This window comes from Eptatretus burgeri, chromosome 11 (genome assembly GCF_056783735.1).
Source record: "Eptatretus burgeri isolate ZD-2024b chromosome 11, Ebu_testis_v1, whole genome shotgun sequence".
Taxonomy (NCBI): Eukaryota; Metazoa; Chordata; class Myxini; order Myxiniformes; family Myxinidae; genus Eptatretus; species Eptatretus burgeri.
In genome coordinates this window covers 98671779-98694046 of record NC_140971.1, presented here as the reverse complement: position 1 = coordinate 98694046, position 22268 = coordinate 98671779, and the positions used below count along the sequence as shown (strand labels likewise).

Here is a 22268-nt window from a genome sequence, read left to right as displayed (position 1 = left end):
GATGATGGACCGGGTGTGCCCTGCAGAAACCTGGGGTTGGGGGGGGGGAGCTTGGCAAGGTTGTAGTGGGTGGTTTGCCATTGTCTACGCAGCGTTGTTGGCTTGCTCTACCTTTTTAGATCCTCGTGGAGGATCTCCAAGTGTTACTCACGTTGTTGTTCTTGTGGACTTTTTTGTTTCACAGCCTACAGTTTTCATCGAAACTTCCTGAAACTTGGCATATATATGTAAAAATATCCCGCGCAGACAGGAACCATCTCCGATTTTGGAAATTCCTCCGAGAAAAAAAAAGTTATGACGTCAAAATATCTCCGCTAATGGAAATCGCCGAAAAAATTATCTCCGAAACTAGGCAAGCTTTTTGAATTCTGTTTGCGGGAATCGAACAGGGCATTAGCAGAGATGAATTACCGCACATATGATACATCACTATGACGTCATATCAATTTTTACGACGTCATTCCTATTTTTTGACATTTTTTGTTTCACAACCCAGAGTTTTCCTCGGATCTTCGTGAAACTTGCCATGTGTATGCAGAAAGCCCACGTGCAGACAGTAACCATCTCCGATTTTGGAAATTCTTCCGAGAAAAAAAAAGTTGACGTCATAATGTCGCCGCTAATGGAAATCGCCAATACCATTATCTCCGAAACTGGGCAAGCCGTTTGAATTTTGTTTGCGGGAATCAAGCCGGGCATTAGCACAGATAATTTATCGCAAACCTGATACATCACGATGACGTCATATTCGTTTTAATGACGTCATCATTAAGAGGACGAGGATCTTAGCTCATTGGAGCTTGTTTTAAATGCCGAGTATGAATCAAGGAAACATCACATTTAATTTTAAGTCATTTCTAAAGTCTTCGGTAAAACTCGGACGGGATTTGAACCACCGACTCAGAGAGGAAGCTCCAACCGTTAAACCGCCGAGTCCGATTACCCGCCGATCCGTTGTAGTTTCACTCCAAAGGATGCAAAATGTTCACTTTGACCAAGGTCGTTCGTTGTAAGAACATCATCGGAATATAAAGACTATGAGTAGATTGATGGATTAAATTAATCGCGTAGAACTATTTTTTAAAAACCCGATATCAATAAAGTGTTTGTGAAGTATATACGGACGATGAGAATTCAAACATATCCAACGCCCTCATTCATGAACCGCACATGGTCCGTCAATCATCCTCCCCAACCACTTGTCACCTCCGTGAAACCGACAAACCAGCTGTGACATGGCCATGACGGTGTAGTCGACATGAGCCGCACCGTGAAGTGTGTAATGCCGTGGATAAGTGAACGTAACCTCATCATCAGGATGTAGGTGATTAAATAAATTTACCCGAAAACGTGAACACGGAGCGAGGAGTAAAAACTTAATTTAATTTCTCTCCGACCAATCAGATTCGCGGACCCAAGGCGCGCGAACTCTGTGCTCGGGCGTCACGTGCTCCGACCGGAAGTTGTGTTCCTCCACAGTTTGGATGTTGTGGAGAATTTTTTACGTTTCCAACGGTCGCGTCTCTCTCTGTGCGGTTTGCTGTGTCACCGACACCGTGCAATGGAGGTGAATAAGGAGTTTATGTTTATGTTTATGTTTCCTTTTAATTTACTTACAGCGCGCGTGGATACATCGAACTTTGTGTCTTTGATAACACCACAATTTACTCTCTCTCATCGTCACCGTTATTCGTTGCTGACATTCAAAACACCGTTCGTGGTTTACTGCTAATTTTTAAACATCTTTTTCTCGGATCGTCAAAGGCGAAGATGAACGCGGGAGACTGTGAGTTGATGAAAATAATCCCAGCGGTGAGAGAACTAAAGAGGTGTGTGGAGAGGAACCTATTAATTACTTACACCTCGACTCAAAACATGCACCACCCCACCCCCCCCGTTACTACTTCCCTCCCCCCCCCCCGTTACTACTTCGCTCCCTCCCCCCGTTACTACTTCGCTCCCTCCCCCGTTACTACTTCGCTCCCTCCCCGTTACTACTTCGCTCCCTCCCCCGTTACTACTTCCTCCCTCCCCCGTTACTACTTCCCTCCCTCCCCCCGTTACTACTTCCCTCCCTCCCCCCGTTACTACTTCCCTCCCTCCCCCGTTACTACTTCCTCCCTCCCCCGTTACTACTTCCCTCCCCCCCGTTACTACTTCCCTCCCCCGTTACTACTTCCTCCTCCCCCGTTACTACTTCCCTCCCCCCGTTACTACTTCCCTCCCTCCCCGTTACTACTTTCCCTCCCTCCCCCCGTTACTACTTTCCCTCCCTCCCCCCCGTTACTACTTTCCCTCCCCCCCGTTACTACTTTCCTCCCCCCCCCCCCGTTACTACTTTCCCTCCCTCCCCCCGTTACTACTTCCCTCCCTCCCCACCGTTACTACTTCCTCCCTCCCCCGGTTACTACTTCCCTCCCTCCCCCACCGTTACTACTTCCCTTCCTCCCCCCCGTTACTACTTCCCTCCCCCCGTTACTACTTCCCTCCCTCCTCCCCCGTTACTACTTCCCTCCCTCCTCCCCCCCGTTACTACTTCCCTCCCTCCCCGTTACTACTTCCCTCCCCCCGTTACTACTTCCCTCCCTCCCGTTACTACTTCCCTCCCTCCCCGTTACTACTTCCCTCCCCCCCGTTACTACTTCCCTCCCCCCCGTTACTACTTCCCTCCCTCCCCGTTACTACTTTCCCTCCCTCCCTCCCCCCGTTACTACTTTCCCTCCCTCCCCCCGTTACTACTTCCCTCCCTCCCCCCGTTACTACTTCGCTCCCTCCCCCCCCCCCGTTACTACTTTCCCTCCCTCCCCCCCGTTACTACTTTCCCTCCCTCCCCCCGTTACTACTTCCCTCCCTCCCCACCATTACTACTTCCCTCCCTCCCCCCGGTTACTACTTCCCTCCCTCCCCCACCGTTACTACTTCCCTTCCTCCCCCCCCCGTTACTACTTCCTCCCCCCGTTACTACTTCCTCCCTCCTCCCCTCCCGTTACTACTTCCCTCCCTCCCCACCGTTACTACTTCCTTCCTCCCCCCCGTTACTACTTCCTCCCTCCCCCGTTACTACTTCCCTCCCTCCCCCCGTTACTACTTCCCTCCCCCGTTACTACTTCCTTCCCTCCCCCCCGTTACTACTTCCTCCCCCGTTACTACTTCCATCCCCCCGTTACTACTTCCCTCCCTCCCCCACGCCAGTGCTCACTCATCTGACTCCCCCCATTAGCACTTCTCTCCCCCATGCCAGTGTTCACTCTCACCTGAACCCCCCACCCCATCAGCACTTCCACCTCTCCATCAACACTCCACTCCCACCCCCCACTCCAACAGCATTGCTCACTTTCATCTGACCCCCTCCCCATTACCACTTCAGCACTTAACCCCCTCCCCACAACAGCACTCTACCCCTCCCCCTTGCACACTTCATCTCTAACCCCATTAGCACTTCCACCTCTCCATCAACACCCCCTCCCCCAACAGCATTGCTCACTCTCACTGACCCCCCTGTCAGCAGCCCCTCTCATCTCTCCGTTAACACTCCACTCCCACCCCCCAACAGCATTGCTCACTTTCATCTGACCCCCTCCCCATTAGCACTTCAGCACTTAACTCCCCTCCCCACAACAGCACTCTACCCCCCCCCCTTGCACACTTCATCTCCAACCCCATTAGCACTTCCACCTCTCCATCAACACTCCACTTCCACCCCCTCCCCCAACAGCATTGCTCACTCTCACTTGACTCCCCCCCACACCCGTTAGCACTTCCCTCCCTCCCCCTATACCAGTGCTCACTCTCACTTGACTCCCCCACACCCGTTAGCACTTCCCTCCCTCCCCCTATGCCAGTGCTCACTCTCACCTGACTCATCCCCCCCCTATGCCAGTGCTCACTCTCACCTGAACCTCCCCCTCACCCCATCAGCACTTCCTCCCACCTCTCCATCAACACTCCACTCCCACCCCTTGCCAGCACTGCTCCCTCTCACCTGATGCCCCCCCCCCACAACAGCACTCCACTCTCCATCCCCTCTCTCAGGGCTACCACCCTTCCCGAAGCCCCTCACCACTCCCTCCCCCTCTTTTCTCCCCACCCTCTCCCCTGTAATTATGCCTCTTGCTCTGCGCCTGCAGGGTGAGCCCCGATCAGTATGGAGATGTCGTCCATACTCCACGTCGTATTCTGTGTCAGTATATCAACAGATTTTTGGGCAATGTGAATAACGGTGAGTTTTGGAAACATCATACATTGTCTTTGATGCTGCGCCATGCGTGTGTGGTTGATCTCCAACCTCCATGACCCTTGTGCTTGTTTTTCAGTTATCCATGAGCTGGCTCTGGAGGGTCGCTCAAGACCCTCTTGCGCAACGCTACTCAAATTCATCCAGCACAGCCTGGACAGCTTCCCGGTGATGTTTGTCCTGTCATCTGAGAAAGCCTCTGACAGTTGTTGGAGTGGGTATTCATTCCTGCGGTGCGGTTTGTGCTTCATATCTATCTCCAACCATCACAATCTTCCCACCATTGGTGGTTAAAGTGGGCAGATGGTAGCATTCTGCGATGAAAAGGTTGTGAACGATAATTATAGTTTTAGTTTACAAAAATATCGTCGCGTCCATGTCGATAAAGACCGATGCTGGACCGACATGTTGACGCTGGAGTCAACCCCACCTGGTGTTAATTCAGCAGCCAACGGGGCTCAAACTCAGGATGCTAGGATCCCAAGCCAGCCACCTTTCCCACAAAGCCGACGCCAGGCTTAGTTGCACCACGTACGTTTAATACAATCCCTGATAGGATGTATGACCGGTCTGGTGTTGAAAAAGTGGGCCACAATTGGAGGATGGAGGACAGTTAGGCACTCGTAATGCTTGGTCCGTTTGGGTTGTATTTACAGAACTCGTTCACGAGTGTTGTTTGAATGAATGTCCACGGGTCTGGTACCGCGTCTGTTTGATGTATTTAGTTATACTCGTATTAATTGGCGCACATTGCATTTGCAATCGGGCATTTGGTCACCGCGGTTACAAGTACATGTCTGGCTCATTGGACCGACTCGACTTTGGGCCGTCCACGGTGGAAGACTCAGGAAAGCGTTGTGATTACGAGCACAAACGACAATGCTCGCTGCTCGCTGTGTTTTTGCAGCTTTAGCATGGGTGAACAATACCCATGATCATCTACCAAATAGAAAAACTTCACTTCCTCGTTTCGTACTTAACATTTGGAGTGAGATGACGGTCACTTTGGAAATAACGTGTTATGCATGCCACGTGTGCATGACCTGCATCCTTCAGGTTTCTGCTCCTGGCTTTGTGCACGTTTACTGCGCGTGCTCGCCGAGCCAAATTGCAGCTCCCTGCACGACCGGATTTGCCGCCTGCTCGCCGACCTGCTCGGGCTGGTGAACGTCCAGAACGCGTTCCTTTTTCGTCGATTCTCCAGGGAACTCTTTCGGCTTCTTTGGGAGCTCATTGAGATTAAGGCCGGATTGCTGGATCGATGTTCTGAGGTGCAACAGCTACCTCGTGTTCTTGAATGATGTAACCTGATTGATCTCTTCCCTACCACACTCGCCCATTTTGGACCACACCAGTAATCCAGTTCATTTAATTTCCACCTGTTCCATATTACCCTATCCTGGTTGAATTGACTATTCTCTTGAAGGCGTTCACTCTTTGCATAAACTGAATTTGTGGTTTATACAACGGGTTATTTGCTTTACCTAGTTTACAAACTTTTTTCACTTGTCTTGATTTTTGTGAACCATTGTTTCCCCTCCCCAGAAAGAGTGCAACAAGTGTGACGCAACGCTTAAGTCATTCTCCACGCAACTTATAGAGGATGCGGCCTACCTGACTCCTACCAAAATTGAGCTGACCTCATTGTATCATGTGGAGCAATTGCAACTCTGTGTGACTCGTACACTCGAGCTACTAATGGCAGAGTGTCTCTACCTCAACAACGCATTTTTCAACGAACTTTGGCTTATTGTTGTTCGTAACCTGTATACAAGCTTATCTCCACTGAAGGTCGCCACCATGAAACTTTGCATGACTTTACTTGATGCTGGGGGCCTTCCCGATGACGCTTCGACGACCTACCTCCTCCAAGGTTTGATGAACGTTGTGGTGCTGATGTGGCAGTCTTCAGAGTTGCGAGGTGATCTGCTCGAGCCGTGCCGGCGGCTGCTGCTTGCTGTTTTAAGCAAGCTGCGGCTAGATCTGAAGCACAATGCCCGCATCTCTTTGCTTGAGTATCTTGTTGACGGCACAAAAGGTTTCCATGCGTTTCATGGATTGCAACATACGGACTTTTTCCATCTGGTGCTGGACCTTACTTATGAGGTTGCGGCCTGTGTGGTTTCCAGCGGAAAGGCAGATATCCAGGGTGTGGAAGTGCAGGTGCTTCTCTATGCTTTGTGCTCTCCACTTGTTGAGATGATTGGTACAACACCAACGCAGACGAAGGTGAGTCTTTTTAATGGAGAGACTCGTCCCGATAATTATGCACCATATTTTTTGGAGGAGTGATTTCATTGTGGCTAAAACTGACAGTCTCATCTCGTTAAAGTATACTACCTTGGTGATTTGAATAGTTTTATGTGAGTTGTGCAACAAACTTTTGAGACTTGAGATTATGTTTTTTGTGATGCACTTTCATCCTCTTAAAGGCTTGGTGTTGGCTTGGTGGTTTCGGGCGGCTGGCTTGCGCTCTTCGGTTCCTGAGTTTGAGCCCCGTTGACCAAATTAATACCAGGTGGGGTTGACTCAGCCTGTCATAATTCGGGGGTCGGCGAAATGAGTACCAGTGTACAGGTATCGGGGCACAGCATCAGCGGCATAGTCACACCCCAACAAAATGACAGCTACCCGGCAGCCAAGCTGCCATTGGTACACAAAATGATCTCTTTTAAAAAAAAAATACAAAAATTGCTAATGGGATGGCTTAGTTGGTTGTGGGCATAAAATATGATCTGATATGTTTGCTCGGATTTATTCTTTTCAAATTTGCATTCAGAAATCTTGGCTTGTGAAGAAACAAAATAAAAGAACGTGCCACACTCACAAACTGGCAGAGAATCAAAGGTGAACACGAGTGGCAGAAAGTGAAGTGGAGGGGTGGGAGAGGTTTAGTACAAGTATGAGGTCGAACCTGAGGTGCTATAAGAGAGAGATGGGTATGAGACGACACTTGTAGGTACGGATTCTGATCTGCGGTTGGGAGACTAGAGGGATGAAGGAATCGAGGTGAGTATTTAGCTTGGACTTGGTGAGTATTACCAAGTATCGGATTCCTAAACCCGTGCGGCTCCGGTGAGAGGAGCGAGGCCGCAAGTGAAGTGATAGAAAACCAAAAATCCACCAACCTGCTTGTGATGGGTGAGAAACCGACCTTGTGACTCACTGTTCTGTTGAGATATGCCAACAACATGGAGGTCCTTGGACTTGATCGCCTTCGGGAGAGCAGGATGCAAGTTGGGTGCACCAGGCCAGAGTACGGAAGCATATTCCATGATACTGAAGCATTAAGCTTTCGACACCGGAATGAATTCTAAGCATCTCAGAATGGACTCTGCTGTGTGGAGAAAACCAAGAATTTGGCCTGCCCTTGATGCTGGTTTTGTGATTTGGTCTACCCAAGAAAGTTGTAACAGATTGTGAAGCCTAGGAGTTTCCGGCACTGTCCACGGGTGGCCAGATAATTATGTGTTTGAAAGCGAATCCTTGTTGAGTGACAGAGAGCATGGGGTTTTCCTGCATCGAAAGACTTGTTACAGATAGTTGACCAACAACTTTTTATTTTCCATGTCTGCAGAGAAACGCTGCCGCAGTTTGCCTCTCAAGTGTGGTGTGGTGTTCTGAATTTTGTGGAGTTATCTCAAAATTGAACAGAGGATTATTCAGAGAAGTGGAGAGCTTTTTGATGTAGACCAAGAAGAAGGTTGGACATAAAATGCTGACTTGAGGGAAGCCAGTCTCAAGAGGAAGATTGTGAGACAAAACGCCATTTAGAGGAAATCCTTGATTCCTCTTGCAGAGAAGATCTAGTCAATTTGAGAAGGGATCCCGATATATGCCATTGGCAGACGTCTTGGAAAGTACAATTATCGAAAGTCCAATGGATTGCCTTGACCTGTCATTTCAGTAGAGGTGCATCAATCCATTGTTTGGTTTCAAAGAAGCAATCGCTGTATTACGAGACTCGGTGATTTAATGGTTGGAGAATCCGCTCTAAATCTAGGAGGTCAGCAGTTCAAACCTCAGCAGACACATTTCAAGGCCTTTAAAATGATGCGTGCCACTTCCTTGCTTTACATTCAGCATTTAAAAGGATAAGAGCATGACAATCCCCATCGGTTAGCATCCATGGGAAGGTGGAAATTCCTCCTTAGAAAATTCCCCGCTGAGTGCGGTGAGAAATTGTTGTGACGTCACTGGTATCCAGGGTTCCCTGTGAAGTGACGGTACTTCCTCCAAGCTCAGCGGCTGTGTTATCTCTTGTCTAACAGGTGTGTGCGTGTGCGCGCGCTTGCACAGCTCCATTACGAGTCTTGGTTTATGTAAACATGTATATATAAAACACAATGTGTACATGGTACATGGTAAAATAGCCATGGTGATATCCAAAGTGATTACAGAGTAGAAGAGATGATGATGAGGTCTGCAGCAATGATGGATTCCATCACTTTGCTTGTCATGTGGAGATGGCTGCTGCTCTGTAGTCGACTTGATAAGACTTGGAATCCTTTTTGTGAAATGGGATGTCATTTGTAACTTTCCAAGGTGAAACTGGAGACATTCTGAGAAAGACATGGAGAAGAGTGAGGAGGGAAGTGGAGAGGATGGGGTTGCTGAGGAGAATCGTCAGTTATTGATGGATTGCACTGCCAATGCCATTGACACCAATTGTTGAGGAGGTATCAAGATCAACTTGAAACTTCTTGACTCCTGTGCTGAGAAGTTCACATGCAGAGAACAATCTGTTATTGGAGGGGAGGGGTGGGTGGGGGGGAGTGAAGTGAAGGAGAAGCGTGAAGTTATTATAGAAAGGCTACCGTCAACCTTTAGACCTTGGAAGATAGTGTTGAAGTTGAGAGGTTTGCCCACAAGTGAACTTGATAATGGGCCTATGCGAGGAACTTTATTTTACCACCATTTGGCTGTGCATTCCCACTGAAGAATGGAAGCTGTTTTTCTTGTGATTTGGGGTATTGATTAGGACGACGAGAGAAGTCTATTGAGGAAGTAATTCCAGGAACTGTTGATGTCAGAAGCCCATTAGACATGGACCAAACTGTGAGGAAGACTGGAGATTTCAGACAACATCAAATGGCTTGGCCAATCTGCCATACACATTGGTGCTTTAACGACTCTGAAGACAATCAAGGAAGCAATCACTTTGACAATTGTTCCATGCGAAGCTTTGGGAGAAGTTTGACCCGGCTACGTGCCGTTTGGTGTGATGAGTTGGAAAAGAGAGACTGAGTCAGGGTTAGTATTTCACAAAAGGTAGACTGTTCTCAGGTAACGAGCATGATGGCAATTTAATTCTCCACATGTTGAAAAGGGAGAACCATGTTGTAATTGTGGTGGAAAATAACTCGTTTCCCACAAGTTGGATTGGCATATCAAAGGAGAATCTTTAATTTCGTATATTCGGAGGAAGAACATTGAATGATTCGGTGAAACGTTCAAATGGATTTCACTGAAACAGAAGCCCGAAGCAATTCTTCTTGTATACAATTTGGCAACTCAACTACAGGATTAGCTGCTAAGCATTGGGCAAAATAACTCAAAACTGCAATACGTGCCGACTTTTGGTGGAAGGGAGAGAATGACACAATCATGGCAAAAGTTTGCAGTGTTATCAACCAGGTCACCCTGTTTCAAAGTCAGACATTCCTTTTATCAATATGTAGGTCAAAAGACTCTTGGGACAAGGGAAACATTACTGACAGCCAATTCGACTATAGTACAAAAATTTAATGTATAAATTACCAGCAACAATTATAATTGAGAATACATGAATATAATTATTTTTCTTCCACAGAAGTGTCACAGAGAATCAATGTCTGAAAAAAGAGCCTCATGTATTTACCCATCAAAATGGTGGATGGTGGACTGATCACAGAAACGGGCTGTTAGCTGTATATTGAAATCATGGTTCCATAGTTTAGTCAGCAACCAAATCTCCACATCTCCCAACCCCTGCGCTCCACATCTCCCAACCCCTGCGCTCCACATCTCCGCAAACCCCTTCTTCCCCAGCCTCCCCAAACCCCTTCTTCCTCAGCCTCCACAAACCCCTCCCTCAACTTCCAACAACTCCCCCTCCTCGGTTGAAAACGTCGTTTCAGCATCCAACAAAGTCTCCACATATTGAAAAGGGAAAATTGTGTTGAGGTTCACCCTCCCCCCTCCCTTCCAGTAAGTAATTTTACGCTGATGTAAAGCAGAATGGCTAATCGAAAATGTGGGATGATTGTTCTCTGGCTATTTTTAGACTTGCCCATGTATGGTCGTTTCATAATCGGATATTTCTGGCAAAGTGGGATTCACAAATGTATCGTATGTGAAGATTGTATGATGTGTGCCTTGTTGCTGTATCCGCAGACGCACAGGGCTCACGAGTTGTACACTCAGACCCGCCGCCACTGCCGACCCTGAGGCCGCCGGCCACAGATAACTCCGTGGCCCGTCGCGTTGCCAAGCAACCGCGAATGCTGGCTGAACTAATTAAATTGGAACGGGGTCCTCACGCTCAATTTACTGTTACCTTATTTTATTGATTAAATTATTTCAGTTAGAGACCGCACCCTCAGCGCACACCTGTTTCCCTGCTGAGCGGAACAGAGTGCAGCGCTGGCTCACCTGCAGAGCCAATCAGTGGGGCAAAAATTTTCTGTCTATTGATTATGAACATGCTATGTCGAATATATGAAAGAATGGACAAACGAGCATGTCTGGAAATGTAACAACTATTCATTCACACGCACACGCACACAATCATCAAACACATATTTACAAGCACGCAACAGCCATCTTTATTTGTTCAGGCAGGCAATCAAAGGCGAAAGACAAAAGGCAGGCACAAAGAAAAGACACCGCTGATACGTATTTACCTGATAGACTTACTTAGACAACATCCATGGCACTATAATTCATTCTGGGAAGAATGAGGTGAGGAGAAAGAAGTAGAGCAGAGTATGGGGACAACTCCTCCCTTACCTCACACAACCAAGTGGGGTTGCGTCGGGCCAAATATTGTGAGGGTGGGGGGGGTAGGGGAATGAGGGGTTAGGTGGTGGAGTGTCGGTGTTGTGGCAAAAGAGTGTGGTGTGAGTGTATGGAGCTGTGCGACACCCCATTGAACTCCACAACGCCCTTGGCCGCATGCTTGCTCCTGCACCTCATATCCCAGTGCAGCTCGGTTCAGCGCGACCTGCACCGCTGCAGACAATATCCCGTGCAGGCAGTCTGAGATGTACTCGTGCCGATGGTGCATCAACAGCCCCCGGGACATCGAAAACAGCCATGAACCGAGCCGAGTCTTGAGCTTTCATACATGCCCCACCAGGTGTGGCTTCGATGTAGCAAATGTCTCGCGAGCCTCTTCCTCATTGGTGTGCGTCCGACGGGGGTGGATACAGTGAAGGAGATGTGGAAAATTTCTGCGTCATGTTGTTCAGACGGCAATGCAAGCCCCCTCCCCGCCCCTCGTGCGTGTGTGCCACGAGGGAGCACCCCGGCTCTCTCCCTCGTGCGCAAATGTTCTGTTGTACCGTGTGTGTTTGAGAAGCACTGTCCCACGTTATGAATGTAGGAGTGCAGGGAAGGAAGAATGTGGGAAGGTAATTCGACCAGTTCGGAGGATTAATTGTCTACAGTGAGGGACGGATGAACAGACGTCTAATTGTGAATAACAAGTGAAATCCTTCAATTCAGTGCGTGTGGTGAAGCAAATGAGTACACTAATGTTAAAATATGCAATTTATGCTTTTTCAGTTGAAAAACAATTAAAAAGCGTACTTAATATTTGAAATGTAAAAATCTTGTTATTATTGTGATAAGCACCTTTATATATAACAGAAGGAATGAAGTCGTTCGATACAGCGTGGCAGGAGGCCGCAAAAGAATGGTAGCATAAGAAGAACTTAGCTTTCAGCATTCAGCGATCGGCGCGAAATGCGATGGTGGGCGGAAATGACGTCTTTCGTTCGTTCGTACATGAGAGGGGCGCGTTTCTTGTTTTTTTTTTCCCCATCAAGCAATAAATTAAATGTTTCTCACATATATAACACATTAGTTTCACAAATTTCCATTGAAATACTCAGGTATTTCCGTCAATTCTCACTATTTCCATCTAGGTTACGCACTGTATCTACCGGACGGCGTCATTGGCTGTCTTGAGGCACGTGGGGGGGGGGGGACACCGGAGACGTGGTAGACACCGGGGACATTTCAAACTCGGTCCAATTGTAGACAGCGCACGCACTGTAATAAAAGAGTGAGTGGATCGAGTGGTGAGTGTTATGGATACAGACGGACCGAAGGACGAGAATAAACTAATTGCGGGGTTGAAAGAAAGACCAACGGGATGAAGGAGGGATGGTTGACGTGAGTTTTGGTGAAGCGGATTTGTTGGTGGATTGAAAGGTTGAAAGTGATTGGAGATGAGGAAGATCATGCCAGGATACACAGACTATCTTCACAATGCATTTCCTCCCTCAAACTCTTGGACATGGGGTAAGGATCTATCGATGCACAAACTAATAAATAACTCACCCTGGGGAATCATACGTGCACATGAATGCTCTCCCCCGGGGTACATTTCCAAAACCCGAACACTCTCATGCTTTAGTCATGCTAATGGGTGTGCAAAGCATGGTTCTAACTCTTCGCTGCTTCTGGTATTGATAAGAACACCACTTGCTCGTGGAGACGAGACATAATGGTATCTATGTCTTGTCTTGTGCTTTCTTCACCTCGGTGGTTGTTCTCAGGATTTTGTGAGCTGCCTCGGACTGGCTTTGCGCGAAGAGCTTTTGCAATGGGCCAAGAGACAAGACTCTCTGGCTGGAAAACCAGCTCCAATCGCAAAAATTGATGATCCAGCTTGTTCCACCATCGATAGGTGAGCAAAACAAGACTCTACCCTTTTAGACATCTCATTCAATTAAAAAAAGATGTGTGTTGTGTTTTATTAACACTCTTCAATCCCCTTTTCTAAATTTGTTCTTCCCCTTCGTTCATATATTGAACATTGCTCCTTCAATGTTAATCGATTAAGTACATACATGGCAGTACTGTCTAAAATAATCACTTGTGTTATTTTTATTGTTTGTTTATTTATTTAAGGAAGGGAACAGCGATGGCTGATGGAAGCCTCCCTTTGCTGTCCTCTATTCTGAAACGTCTTGAGCGTCTAATGTCTGGCATAGAGCAGTGTGACGTGCCAGGACGTCTGGAGGTGGGAAATCTTTGCGATGGTCTCACGGTCATTTTTCGGGTTTTGGCAATGATCTGTGGTGATGTTGCCTTTTGGACCGACTGCAGGTACTGCTCCTCAAACATGCTTCATTGACATTATATAAAGCATTGCGTTTTTGATTTGTCATTTTTCTCGCGCTACCCTGATTTCCTGTACTATACGCACTGTTCCATTCCCACAGGACATTGTCGAAGAGTTCCTGTAATGCATGCTTGGAAATGCTGTGTCCATCACAGGCTTTCCTGTCGCGTCTCATGCACTCTACCGGTCATCGTCTGTACAATCTTTCACCGGGAGAGCGCACGCATGAAGATCTCCTCACGCTTGTAGGCCTTGCTGATGCTCTGCTCTGCATACACAGTGAGCTTCAAAAAAGCTAATAGACTTTGGGTCTTTGGTGTTTTAATCGATCGGAACCAAAGGCCAATGGAAGCGTTTGCTTTTTATTCCACCATAATGGCGTGCATTTTACATTTGGAAACTTGTCAAATTGTTTCGCACCTCCAATTTGACATCAAGTTGTTTATGCGATCTAAAAGTTGCAACAAGTCGCGTTGATTTCTCACAAACTCATTCAATGCAATTATTTACCGAATAATTTAAAGGTGACCGGATGGTTCTAAAAAAAAAAATGTCCGGACCCTTTTATCTGCAGTGTCTAAAGATCATGGAAAAGCTCACAGTAGGTGCTGCACTGACCTCGCAGTATTTGTGGGTTCAAATAGGGCTGAATATGGCAGCATTACGAATTTTGATTCTACACTTCTGGAAAATGAGCTCGTGCTGGGGAAATGGCTGTGATCTGATTGATTGTTCATAAATACCGCATCTGGCTCACTAATGACGTTCGAGGAGGAGGTAATATTTTGCTCTTCCCGGTACAGATGTGGCACCGATCCACACTTTGTGGTTGACATTTGTTACTCGATCTCTGGGTAGCATGATTGGCACAAACATGATGCCCACACTTCCCAAGCAGAATGGGAAAAACCAAATCTATAGACACTGGGTAAATCAATATACCGCACGGGATTCGAACCTGAGATTTTGGTATAATCCAATTTTGAGTGCAATGTGTGTTTTAACCACGTTTTGTGGTTCTCTGGTGTGAGTTAAAACAACGAAATATATATGTATGTATATGTATATATATATATATATATATATATATATATATGTATGTATATATATATATATATATATGTATATATGTATATATATATGTATATTTTCCAGGAGCATACACAATGCAACCTCCCCCACCCCAATGGCTCCTCCAAGGGTTCACACAATCCTTGAAAATCCTTTAATTTCCTGTTAAAAAATGAAAGCATTTTCCAGTCCTGGAAAGTTCTGGAAAACTTGTCCTGTCCTTGAAACACCTTGTAAATTGCGCAAATATAAATAATCTACCAGGTCCCAGATGTGATTGTTAATTCTGCCGGTCTCTTGAAGTGAACATTGTGGTGTCCGAGGTGCAGCGGAACATGGAGGGCGAGAGCGTAGCAGTAACTTCGCTTTATTCCGCGTCCGAATGTACATCACTGCCACCCCTAGCGGGCGAGTGATGATATACGAAAACCCAATCACGTGATACAGCACACTCCTCCCCTCGTAAAATGACAATTCTAATGATGAAATGACAATTATAACATGACCAAACAAAACCAATCAACAATCAAAATCCTCCAAGTACCGCGGTCGTCTCCTGACCCGCCTCGGATGGGCAGCGACGCCAGATGGCCCAGGCTCAGACGCCTCCCGGCTTGGTCGAGGTGACACCCTCGCCGGACTCGCCCCATCCGCAACAACAACCGCCCCCGGCCGACAAGCTTGCTCGTCGTCCTCGGGCAGGACTGAATCAGGTGAACAACGCGCAGGCGTCGGCACGTCCGGCCCTGGCAATACAACGTCTGGCCACGGCAACATTACAGGTGGGGGTCCCACATCGCTCGGCATGGGGGGGGGTGACGCTGAACAGCGATCATGCATTTAGTCCACTTGGCGCTTCCACACCTCCCCACCATCAGTCTGCACCATGCAATTCGCCGGCCCCAGTACCACAGAGACCACAGGCGGCACCCATTTGGACCCGTGGAAATAATCGCGCACCATTACCCGCTGTCCCACATCAAAACCGCACAGCAGCGTCGGGCGCGACACCGCCCCATTCACCGACACTCCAGGTCGCAGCAAATCCAGCCTGGACCGCAATGCCCGTCCATAGAGACGACTGGCAGGAGAATCGCCGGTGACAGAATGAATAGCGTTCCTGTATTGGAGCAAAAAGACATCGACCACCGTCTGCACAGGTGCAACACCCCCCCTGCACAAAGCCTGTTTCAACATTTTAACAGACGACTCCGCCTGCCCATTCGTTGCAGGATGATACGGTGCGGACCTTAGATGTCGAATACCATTTTGACGCATAAACTCATCAAATACACCTGCGATGAACTGCGGACCGTTATCAGAGACCAGGACCTCGGGTAACCCTTTATTAGCAAAGATCGTCCGCAGTTTTTCTACTGTCATGTTCGCAAATGTATGCTGCATTACTACAACCTCCGGCCATTTAGAGAATGCATCGATCACGATCAAAAACATTTTCCATGAACCGGCTCCGCAAAATCCACATGGACCCTCTGCCATGCCCTTCTGGGGTAGGCCATAGTCCTGAAGCTCGACGCGGGTTATCAGCATCTGTTTGACACGTGGTGCAACGCTTAACCAACTGCTCAATGTCCTTGTCCAACCCCGGCCACCACAACAGGCTACGAGCAAGACTCTTGGTCTTCACGACGCCAAGGTGACTGACATGCAGTTCTTCCAAACACCGCTGCCTGCACTTCGGTGGAATCACCGCCTTCATTCCCCACATAACGCACCGTTGGACCAACGACAGCTCCGATGCGTGCGACGCGAAAGGCTGAAATGCCGGCGTTGAAGGTAGATCGCTCCAATTCCGCATAGAAATCACCTGGACGACACGGGCGAGCACCGGATCACGAGTCGATTCCACCGCGACCTGTTTGGCCATGATCGGCCCGCTTTGGACCTGGCCCAGCGCGAACACATCAACCCGGTTGGCCGACTCAGACGCAGCTGGACCCTCCGCGCAAGGCAAGTGCGAGAGCCCGTCGCAGTTTGCATGCTTTTCGGTACTCCGGAACTGAATATCGTAATTGTACACAGCAAGAAACAGACACCACTGCTGTATCCGCGTGGCCGCTACCACCGGTACCCACGTTCGGGTCTCAGGATGAATTGAAGTGGTTTGTGATCCGTCTGCAAAGCGAAATGCCGCCCCAGCAGGTATTGATGAAACCTCCGCACACCCCAGACGAGGCTGAGAGCCTCGCGCTCGATCTGGGCATATTCCCGCTCTGCTGCGGACAGGGTCCGGGATGCAAAACAAACAGGCCGCTCGGAACCATCGTCCATCCTGTGGGAGAGCACTGCCCCGATGCCATATGCAGAGCTGTCACATGCCAATAAGAGCGGACGCGCAGGCTCATAGTGCACGAGGACCGTATCCTCTGTGAGCAGCCGCTTGACGCGGTCGAACGCCGCCTGGTGTGCAGGCCCCCAGGCCCAGCGCTCGTCCTTCCTGAGCAACCGCGTTAACGGCACAAGCTGTGAGCTGACCCCGCGCACGAACCTCTGGTAATACTGGGCCATACCAATGAACGAGCGCAGCTGCGTCTTGTCGCGAGGCGGTGGCATGTGCTGAATCGCCTCCACCTTCCGAGGGCCTTTCAACAGCCCCTCTGGCGTAATTACGTGCCCGAGGTATTCCAAGCGCTGCTTGAAAAACGCGCACTTGTCTCTGTTCAAGCGCAGGCCGCACGCTTCTAGCTTCGTCAGCACTTGGGCAATGTTTGCAAGATGCTCGTCCGCCGTTTTCCCCGCAATGAGCACATTGTCCAGGTAGGTTTGAGCAGGCAGGCCAATGCAAACCTGATCCATGGCTTTCTGCCACAAGGCCGGGGCCGAAGCAATTCCAAAACAGAGTCTGGTATATCGATAGAGCCCTTGATACGTGTTGATTGTCAAAAGGTCGCTACTCTCGGGATCCATCGGCAGGTGAAAATATGCATCACGCAGATCATGCTTCGTGAAGTATTGACTCCCCGCCAATCGTGCATATATCTCATCGATTGACGGCAGTGGATATTGCTCCATGCAGAGCCCCGGGTTAACCGTGGCCTTGAAGTCCCCGCACAATCGGACGTCTCCATTCCGTTTCAGCACCGTGACGACCGGGGTGGCCCAATCTGAGTACGACACCCGTTTGATCACTCCACAGGCCTCCAGCCTATCCAGTTCACCCTTGACCTTTTCCCGCAGGGCATACGGCACCGGTCGTGGTTTACAAAAACGAGGAACCACCCCCTCTTTCAGGAAGAGCTTTGCCTCCATGCCCTTGAGTTTTCCAAGGTCGTCGCAAAACAAACCTTGATTTCTTTGCAGAATCTTCTCCAACCGATCCTCCCATCGGCTCAGCACGGCTTGCGCAAGGTGAACTGCGGCCCAGTCTAGCCTGATGCGGGACAGCCAATCTCGGCCGAGGAGAGACGGACCCCTCCCCCACACGACGTACAACGGAAGCGCGGCGACCTGGCCTTGGTACCGCACAGACACATTTGCCATCCCGACTGGCGTTATCTTCTCGCGGGTGTACGTGAACAGTGTGAGGTCGGACCTGATAAGCTTCAGGTCGTTGAGTCTACGTGCGGTCTGTTCGCCGATGATCGACACAGCCGCACCCGTATCAACCTGAAACGTGATCGGCATGCTGTTCACTTCGACTTCCACCGTCATCGGGCGCGCCACCGCAGGGCCAATTGAAAACAGGCCCATCAACGGCTGCCGGCTTCGCCCCGGGTTGCCGAGGTCGCCTTGTACATCGCCGTCCATGACCTTAACGTTGGCCAACGCCCCTCGGCACACACGCTTCAGATGACCCACCCTGTGACAACGTAAACACACGGTGCTTTTAAACGGGCACACACGGCGCAGGTGTCGACCTCCGCATCCCAAACATGTCCGCGGGGTCACCTCGCCGCTCGTGCGGCCGCACAGCGACGTCAGGCCCCGACCCGCACCGAAGGACGTGCGTGCGCCCCGGGGCGCTCGCGACACCGCGTGGGCCCCCGGGCCATCTGGCATGCTGCAGTCGGTGATGGCCCGAACATCTCCGAGCGTCTGCTCGACACCTGTAGCAGTGTCGACCGCCGAGGTAAATGTAATGGCTTCACTCTTCAGCCGTAGAACCGCCGAAACCATTTTCGCATCTCGCAAACCAGAAATAAAACTATCTCTGAGCCGAGCTGGACGCTCCTCTGCCGTGAACTTGCAGGCCACGGAAGAATGCTTCAGCCGCGCCACGGAATCAGCGGCGCGCTCCTTTGTACCTTTCGCGAGGCGATCAAACTGGTATCGAGCCAGCTGTAATGACTTCTCCGGCGCCATGTGTGCTTTCATCCTCTGCACAATGTCCCGAAACGACAGCCCGTCATCACTGGGCATGTCTGGCGCCACCAAATCACTCAGCAGTCGATAATGCTCCGCCGACAGCGAGGCGAGCAAGATCGACTTCTGTTTGCTGTCGTCGACCACATCATTTGCGTGGAAATAGCACCCCAATTGTTCCGAAAACAATTCTAAGTCGTCTCCGACGAAAACGGGCACCTGTCCGTGCGCCGTGACCCGTCGATCAACCATCCTCGTCAGCCAACTGTGGTGTCCGAGGTGCAGCGGAACATGGAGGGCGAGAGCGTAGCAGTAACTTCGCTTTATTCCGCGTCCGAATGTACATCACTGCCACAGCTAGCGGGCGAGTCATGATATACGAAAACCCAATCACGTGATGCATCACAAACATCAGAGATATAGGACATAAAATGGTGGCCGATACGACAAGATGTCGCCCTCTGACGTGGCCATTGTATGCCTTGAACAGTTGGCTAGCTAAAGGAGCCAGGTTTTAAATGATGACATGAAAAGCCTTTAAAATGCGTGCTCTATATAGAAAAGAGATGTTATGGTACATTGTACAGTACCCCAAGGGACCATTCACAGAAATATTGAAACGCCTTACTTGTCGCTTGACTCGTATAAAAGCTTGACAGCGGAAGAGCGGTATTCCTTGCAACTGTTATCATATATGTTTTAATACCATAACGAAGTGAAACTGAAAGTTCCACCTTTTGATGGAGTTGTGATCAAACTGGATTTTTCTGTCGCTTCCAGATCACCGTTGCTTGTTGAGCCTTGAAAACATGGAGCTGCTGAAGGATTTATTAATTCTGCCATGGAGTCTGGAGAGTATGGAACCCGTTGCCAGTTCGAGCACCAATGCTGCCCTTTGCAGCACGGCCGGAAAAATACAACACCTGGGTTTTCTGTTGACACGGCACGGCGCTTTTTGTGAGTTTTGATGCTTCTTGTGAGAAGTTATTTTTAATATTTTTTTTGTGTAAACAACCAAACATTTCTTCACAAGTCAAACGGTGTACTTGGAGCTTCGTGGATTGTCCACGTACAAACACAGCACTATCCTTCCTCCATGCGTCATGCAGAAAACCGCCCAAACAATTATAAACTGCCTTTTCACGAACAACATTCTTTTTAGGCTTCATTGCAATTTGCGGCCACTACCAAATGAGAGGATGGCACCTCCTTACTATCACCAAACTGCAGGAAGGAGAAAGGAGGGTGTGGAATTAGTGTTGGTTGGCATATCTCTATTTGCAATGTGCGATTTATTTGTATTTGTAGTGACTCGGTAACTGGCTGCTGCCACTGCATGCTTTTACAGCACCGACGTTGCTGGCCCACTGTGCATCCTTGTTGGCAATTCTCCCATGTACCAGAGAAGAGGCTCTCATGCGGTTACACCTCATGAAAGTGGCAGCACAAAACCAGCATGAGGTGGTTCGAATTGCGGCTGTGGAAGCTCTAACACAACTACTAATGCAGCTTGGACCGACTTACAACGATCAAGTCATTGACATTGTTGTGTAAGACAAAGTGTGTTGCAAATGTTACTTCAAAATTATCATTATGAGTATTAAGGTTGTGATATTCTTTAAAAATCTATTTGTGTAAGTTTATTGAAAATGCATTGTAATAAAACTTGCACCTGTGCTGTCCATCCAACCCCTGGGTCTCGTTCAGTACACGGATACGTGACCCCTCCCCACAGGTGCGCGAGAAGCTTGCCGCATGCCTCGGGAAATTCGCTTGCCTTTTGGCGAACTCCGGCGTCCTGGTGTATTGCGGTCGATATGAGGGTGATGATTATGAGAGTCGAAAAAACCTTTCAGGCCTCCTCTGTTGTAGATTCATTGTGAGGACAAACCCCACATATATTGAGAAGGCAAGCCTCGCTCCCGGCGTTTTTCTCCCTTTCCTGAGTCTCCTGGAGAAAGATCAACCTCTTCCGGTGAAGCTTGGTACGGATTGATTTGCTTCCATAATCCATACCGGCTAACCAGCTTTATTGTGCAGTTCCAAAACAAAGGGTTGAAGTCGCCGATGTCAAAACTAAAGAAGCCTTATTTATTTCGTGAACACACCTGATTAAAGCAGTGAAAGTTAAAGAAAATGAATTTTTTTTAATATCTTGGTCCATCTAATGGTCGATAAAATCGCATCACAGCTTGCCATCACCCTTGCACTCTTTAGAATAACCGTGATGTAATTGTGGAAGAAGTACTTGAGCAAAATTATTCCAGATATGGATTGTTACCATATTGTAGATTGAGTTCCTGGTTATAACTCACTTTGCCCAAAAATGTGACTTCAGTACTTCTTCCACTCAGGTCTTCAATTGCATCAACTGTTTTACACGTGCTTCCTGGAGTTTATCTGAAATCCTGGATATTTTTTCGTTAAATATCCCAGGAGAGCAGAGCAGAGGAGAGGTGATGTAATGATAAACCAGAAGGGCCCTTGGTGGAGCGCGTACCACCTCCACGTAATGCCTGATCCACCAGAACATATCAGGCCCAATACATTTTTGAAATTTCGTGTTATATATCGGTTTAGCCTCATCTCTCAAATGGTGAAAAGAATCGCTTAAAAAAGTTAAATAAACCACTTAACCAGATCCGCATTCGGATCTTCACCAAAATGGAATCATTTCGACGTGGTCACACACCCAACCTGTCCACCAAGTTTCATCCGAATCCGTGCAGTTTTTTGAGATCTCTACACAAACTAGGATCTACCTTTCATGGCCTTTTTTTTTTCCAATTTCGGAAGGAAGGAAGAATGTTACGGATACGCAACTTGGGCATATTCCTGGCTCTGCAGCCTTTGCAGTGCTCAGCCTCCCATTAACACACAATTCCCTCATTTAATCTCAGCAAATGTTTTCTTTGTTTAAGGTATGCTATTTTTGGATTCAAGAAGTTTTCAAAAAGTACATATCTGCGCCTCTAAAGATGTTCCATTCTGCCCCAGCGCTCATCAGCAGCATGCGCGAGTTATTCCGACACGTGAAGTTGGACCCCGAAGAGCCCGACACTGTTTTGACTATCACCTCCTGGCTGGACCTCTTGCACGACCCCAATCGAGTCGTGAGCCTCGAGTTCTGCTCGAGGCTCGACGTTCTCGCTTCCGTGTTCGAGCCAAGAGATGACATCGAGAACAAATGCCACAAGGTTTGCGGTTTATTTGTCTAAAGCATTTGAAGTTTTCACAGCCGTGGCAGAACCATTCACAATGTTTGTAGGGTAAGTCCACCAAGCTGAAGTATTTACTATTAATATG

General features: G+C 48.5%; 1 protein-coding gene across 1 annotated transcript in view; it reads left to right on the top strand.

Moving 5' to 3' along the window:
- The first annotated feature begins 1424 nt into the window (after positions 1–1424).
- ATR (ATR checkpoint kinase) overlaps positions 1425–22268 on the top strand; it is a 104085-nt gene continuing 83241 nt past the window's right edge. Inside the window, exons 1-13 of the mRNA XM_085847982.1 lie at positions 1425–1567; positions 1765–1829; positions 4128–4219; positions 4314–4448; positions 5291–5505; positions 5780–6463; positions 13000–13130; positions 13355–13552; positions 13669–13847; positions 19743–19919; positions 20311–20512; positions 20670–20947; positions 21960–22159. Of these exons, the coding sequence (XP_085704108.1) occupies positions 1562–1567; positions 1765–1829; positions 4128–4219; positions 4314–4448; positions 5291–5505; positions 5780–6463; positions 13000–13130; positions 13355–13552; positions 13669–13847; positions 19743–19919; positions 20311–20512; positions 20670–20947; positions 21960–22159 (2562 nt within the window). The 5' untranslated portion in view covers positions 1425–1561. The remainder of the gene's footprint in view (positions 1568–1764; positions 1830–4127; positions 4220–4313; positions 4449–5290; positions 5506–5779; positions 6464–12999; positions 13131–13354; positions 13553–13668; positions 13848–19742; positions 19920–20310; positions 20513–20669; positions 20948–21959; positions 22160–22268) is intronic.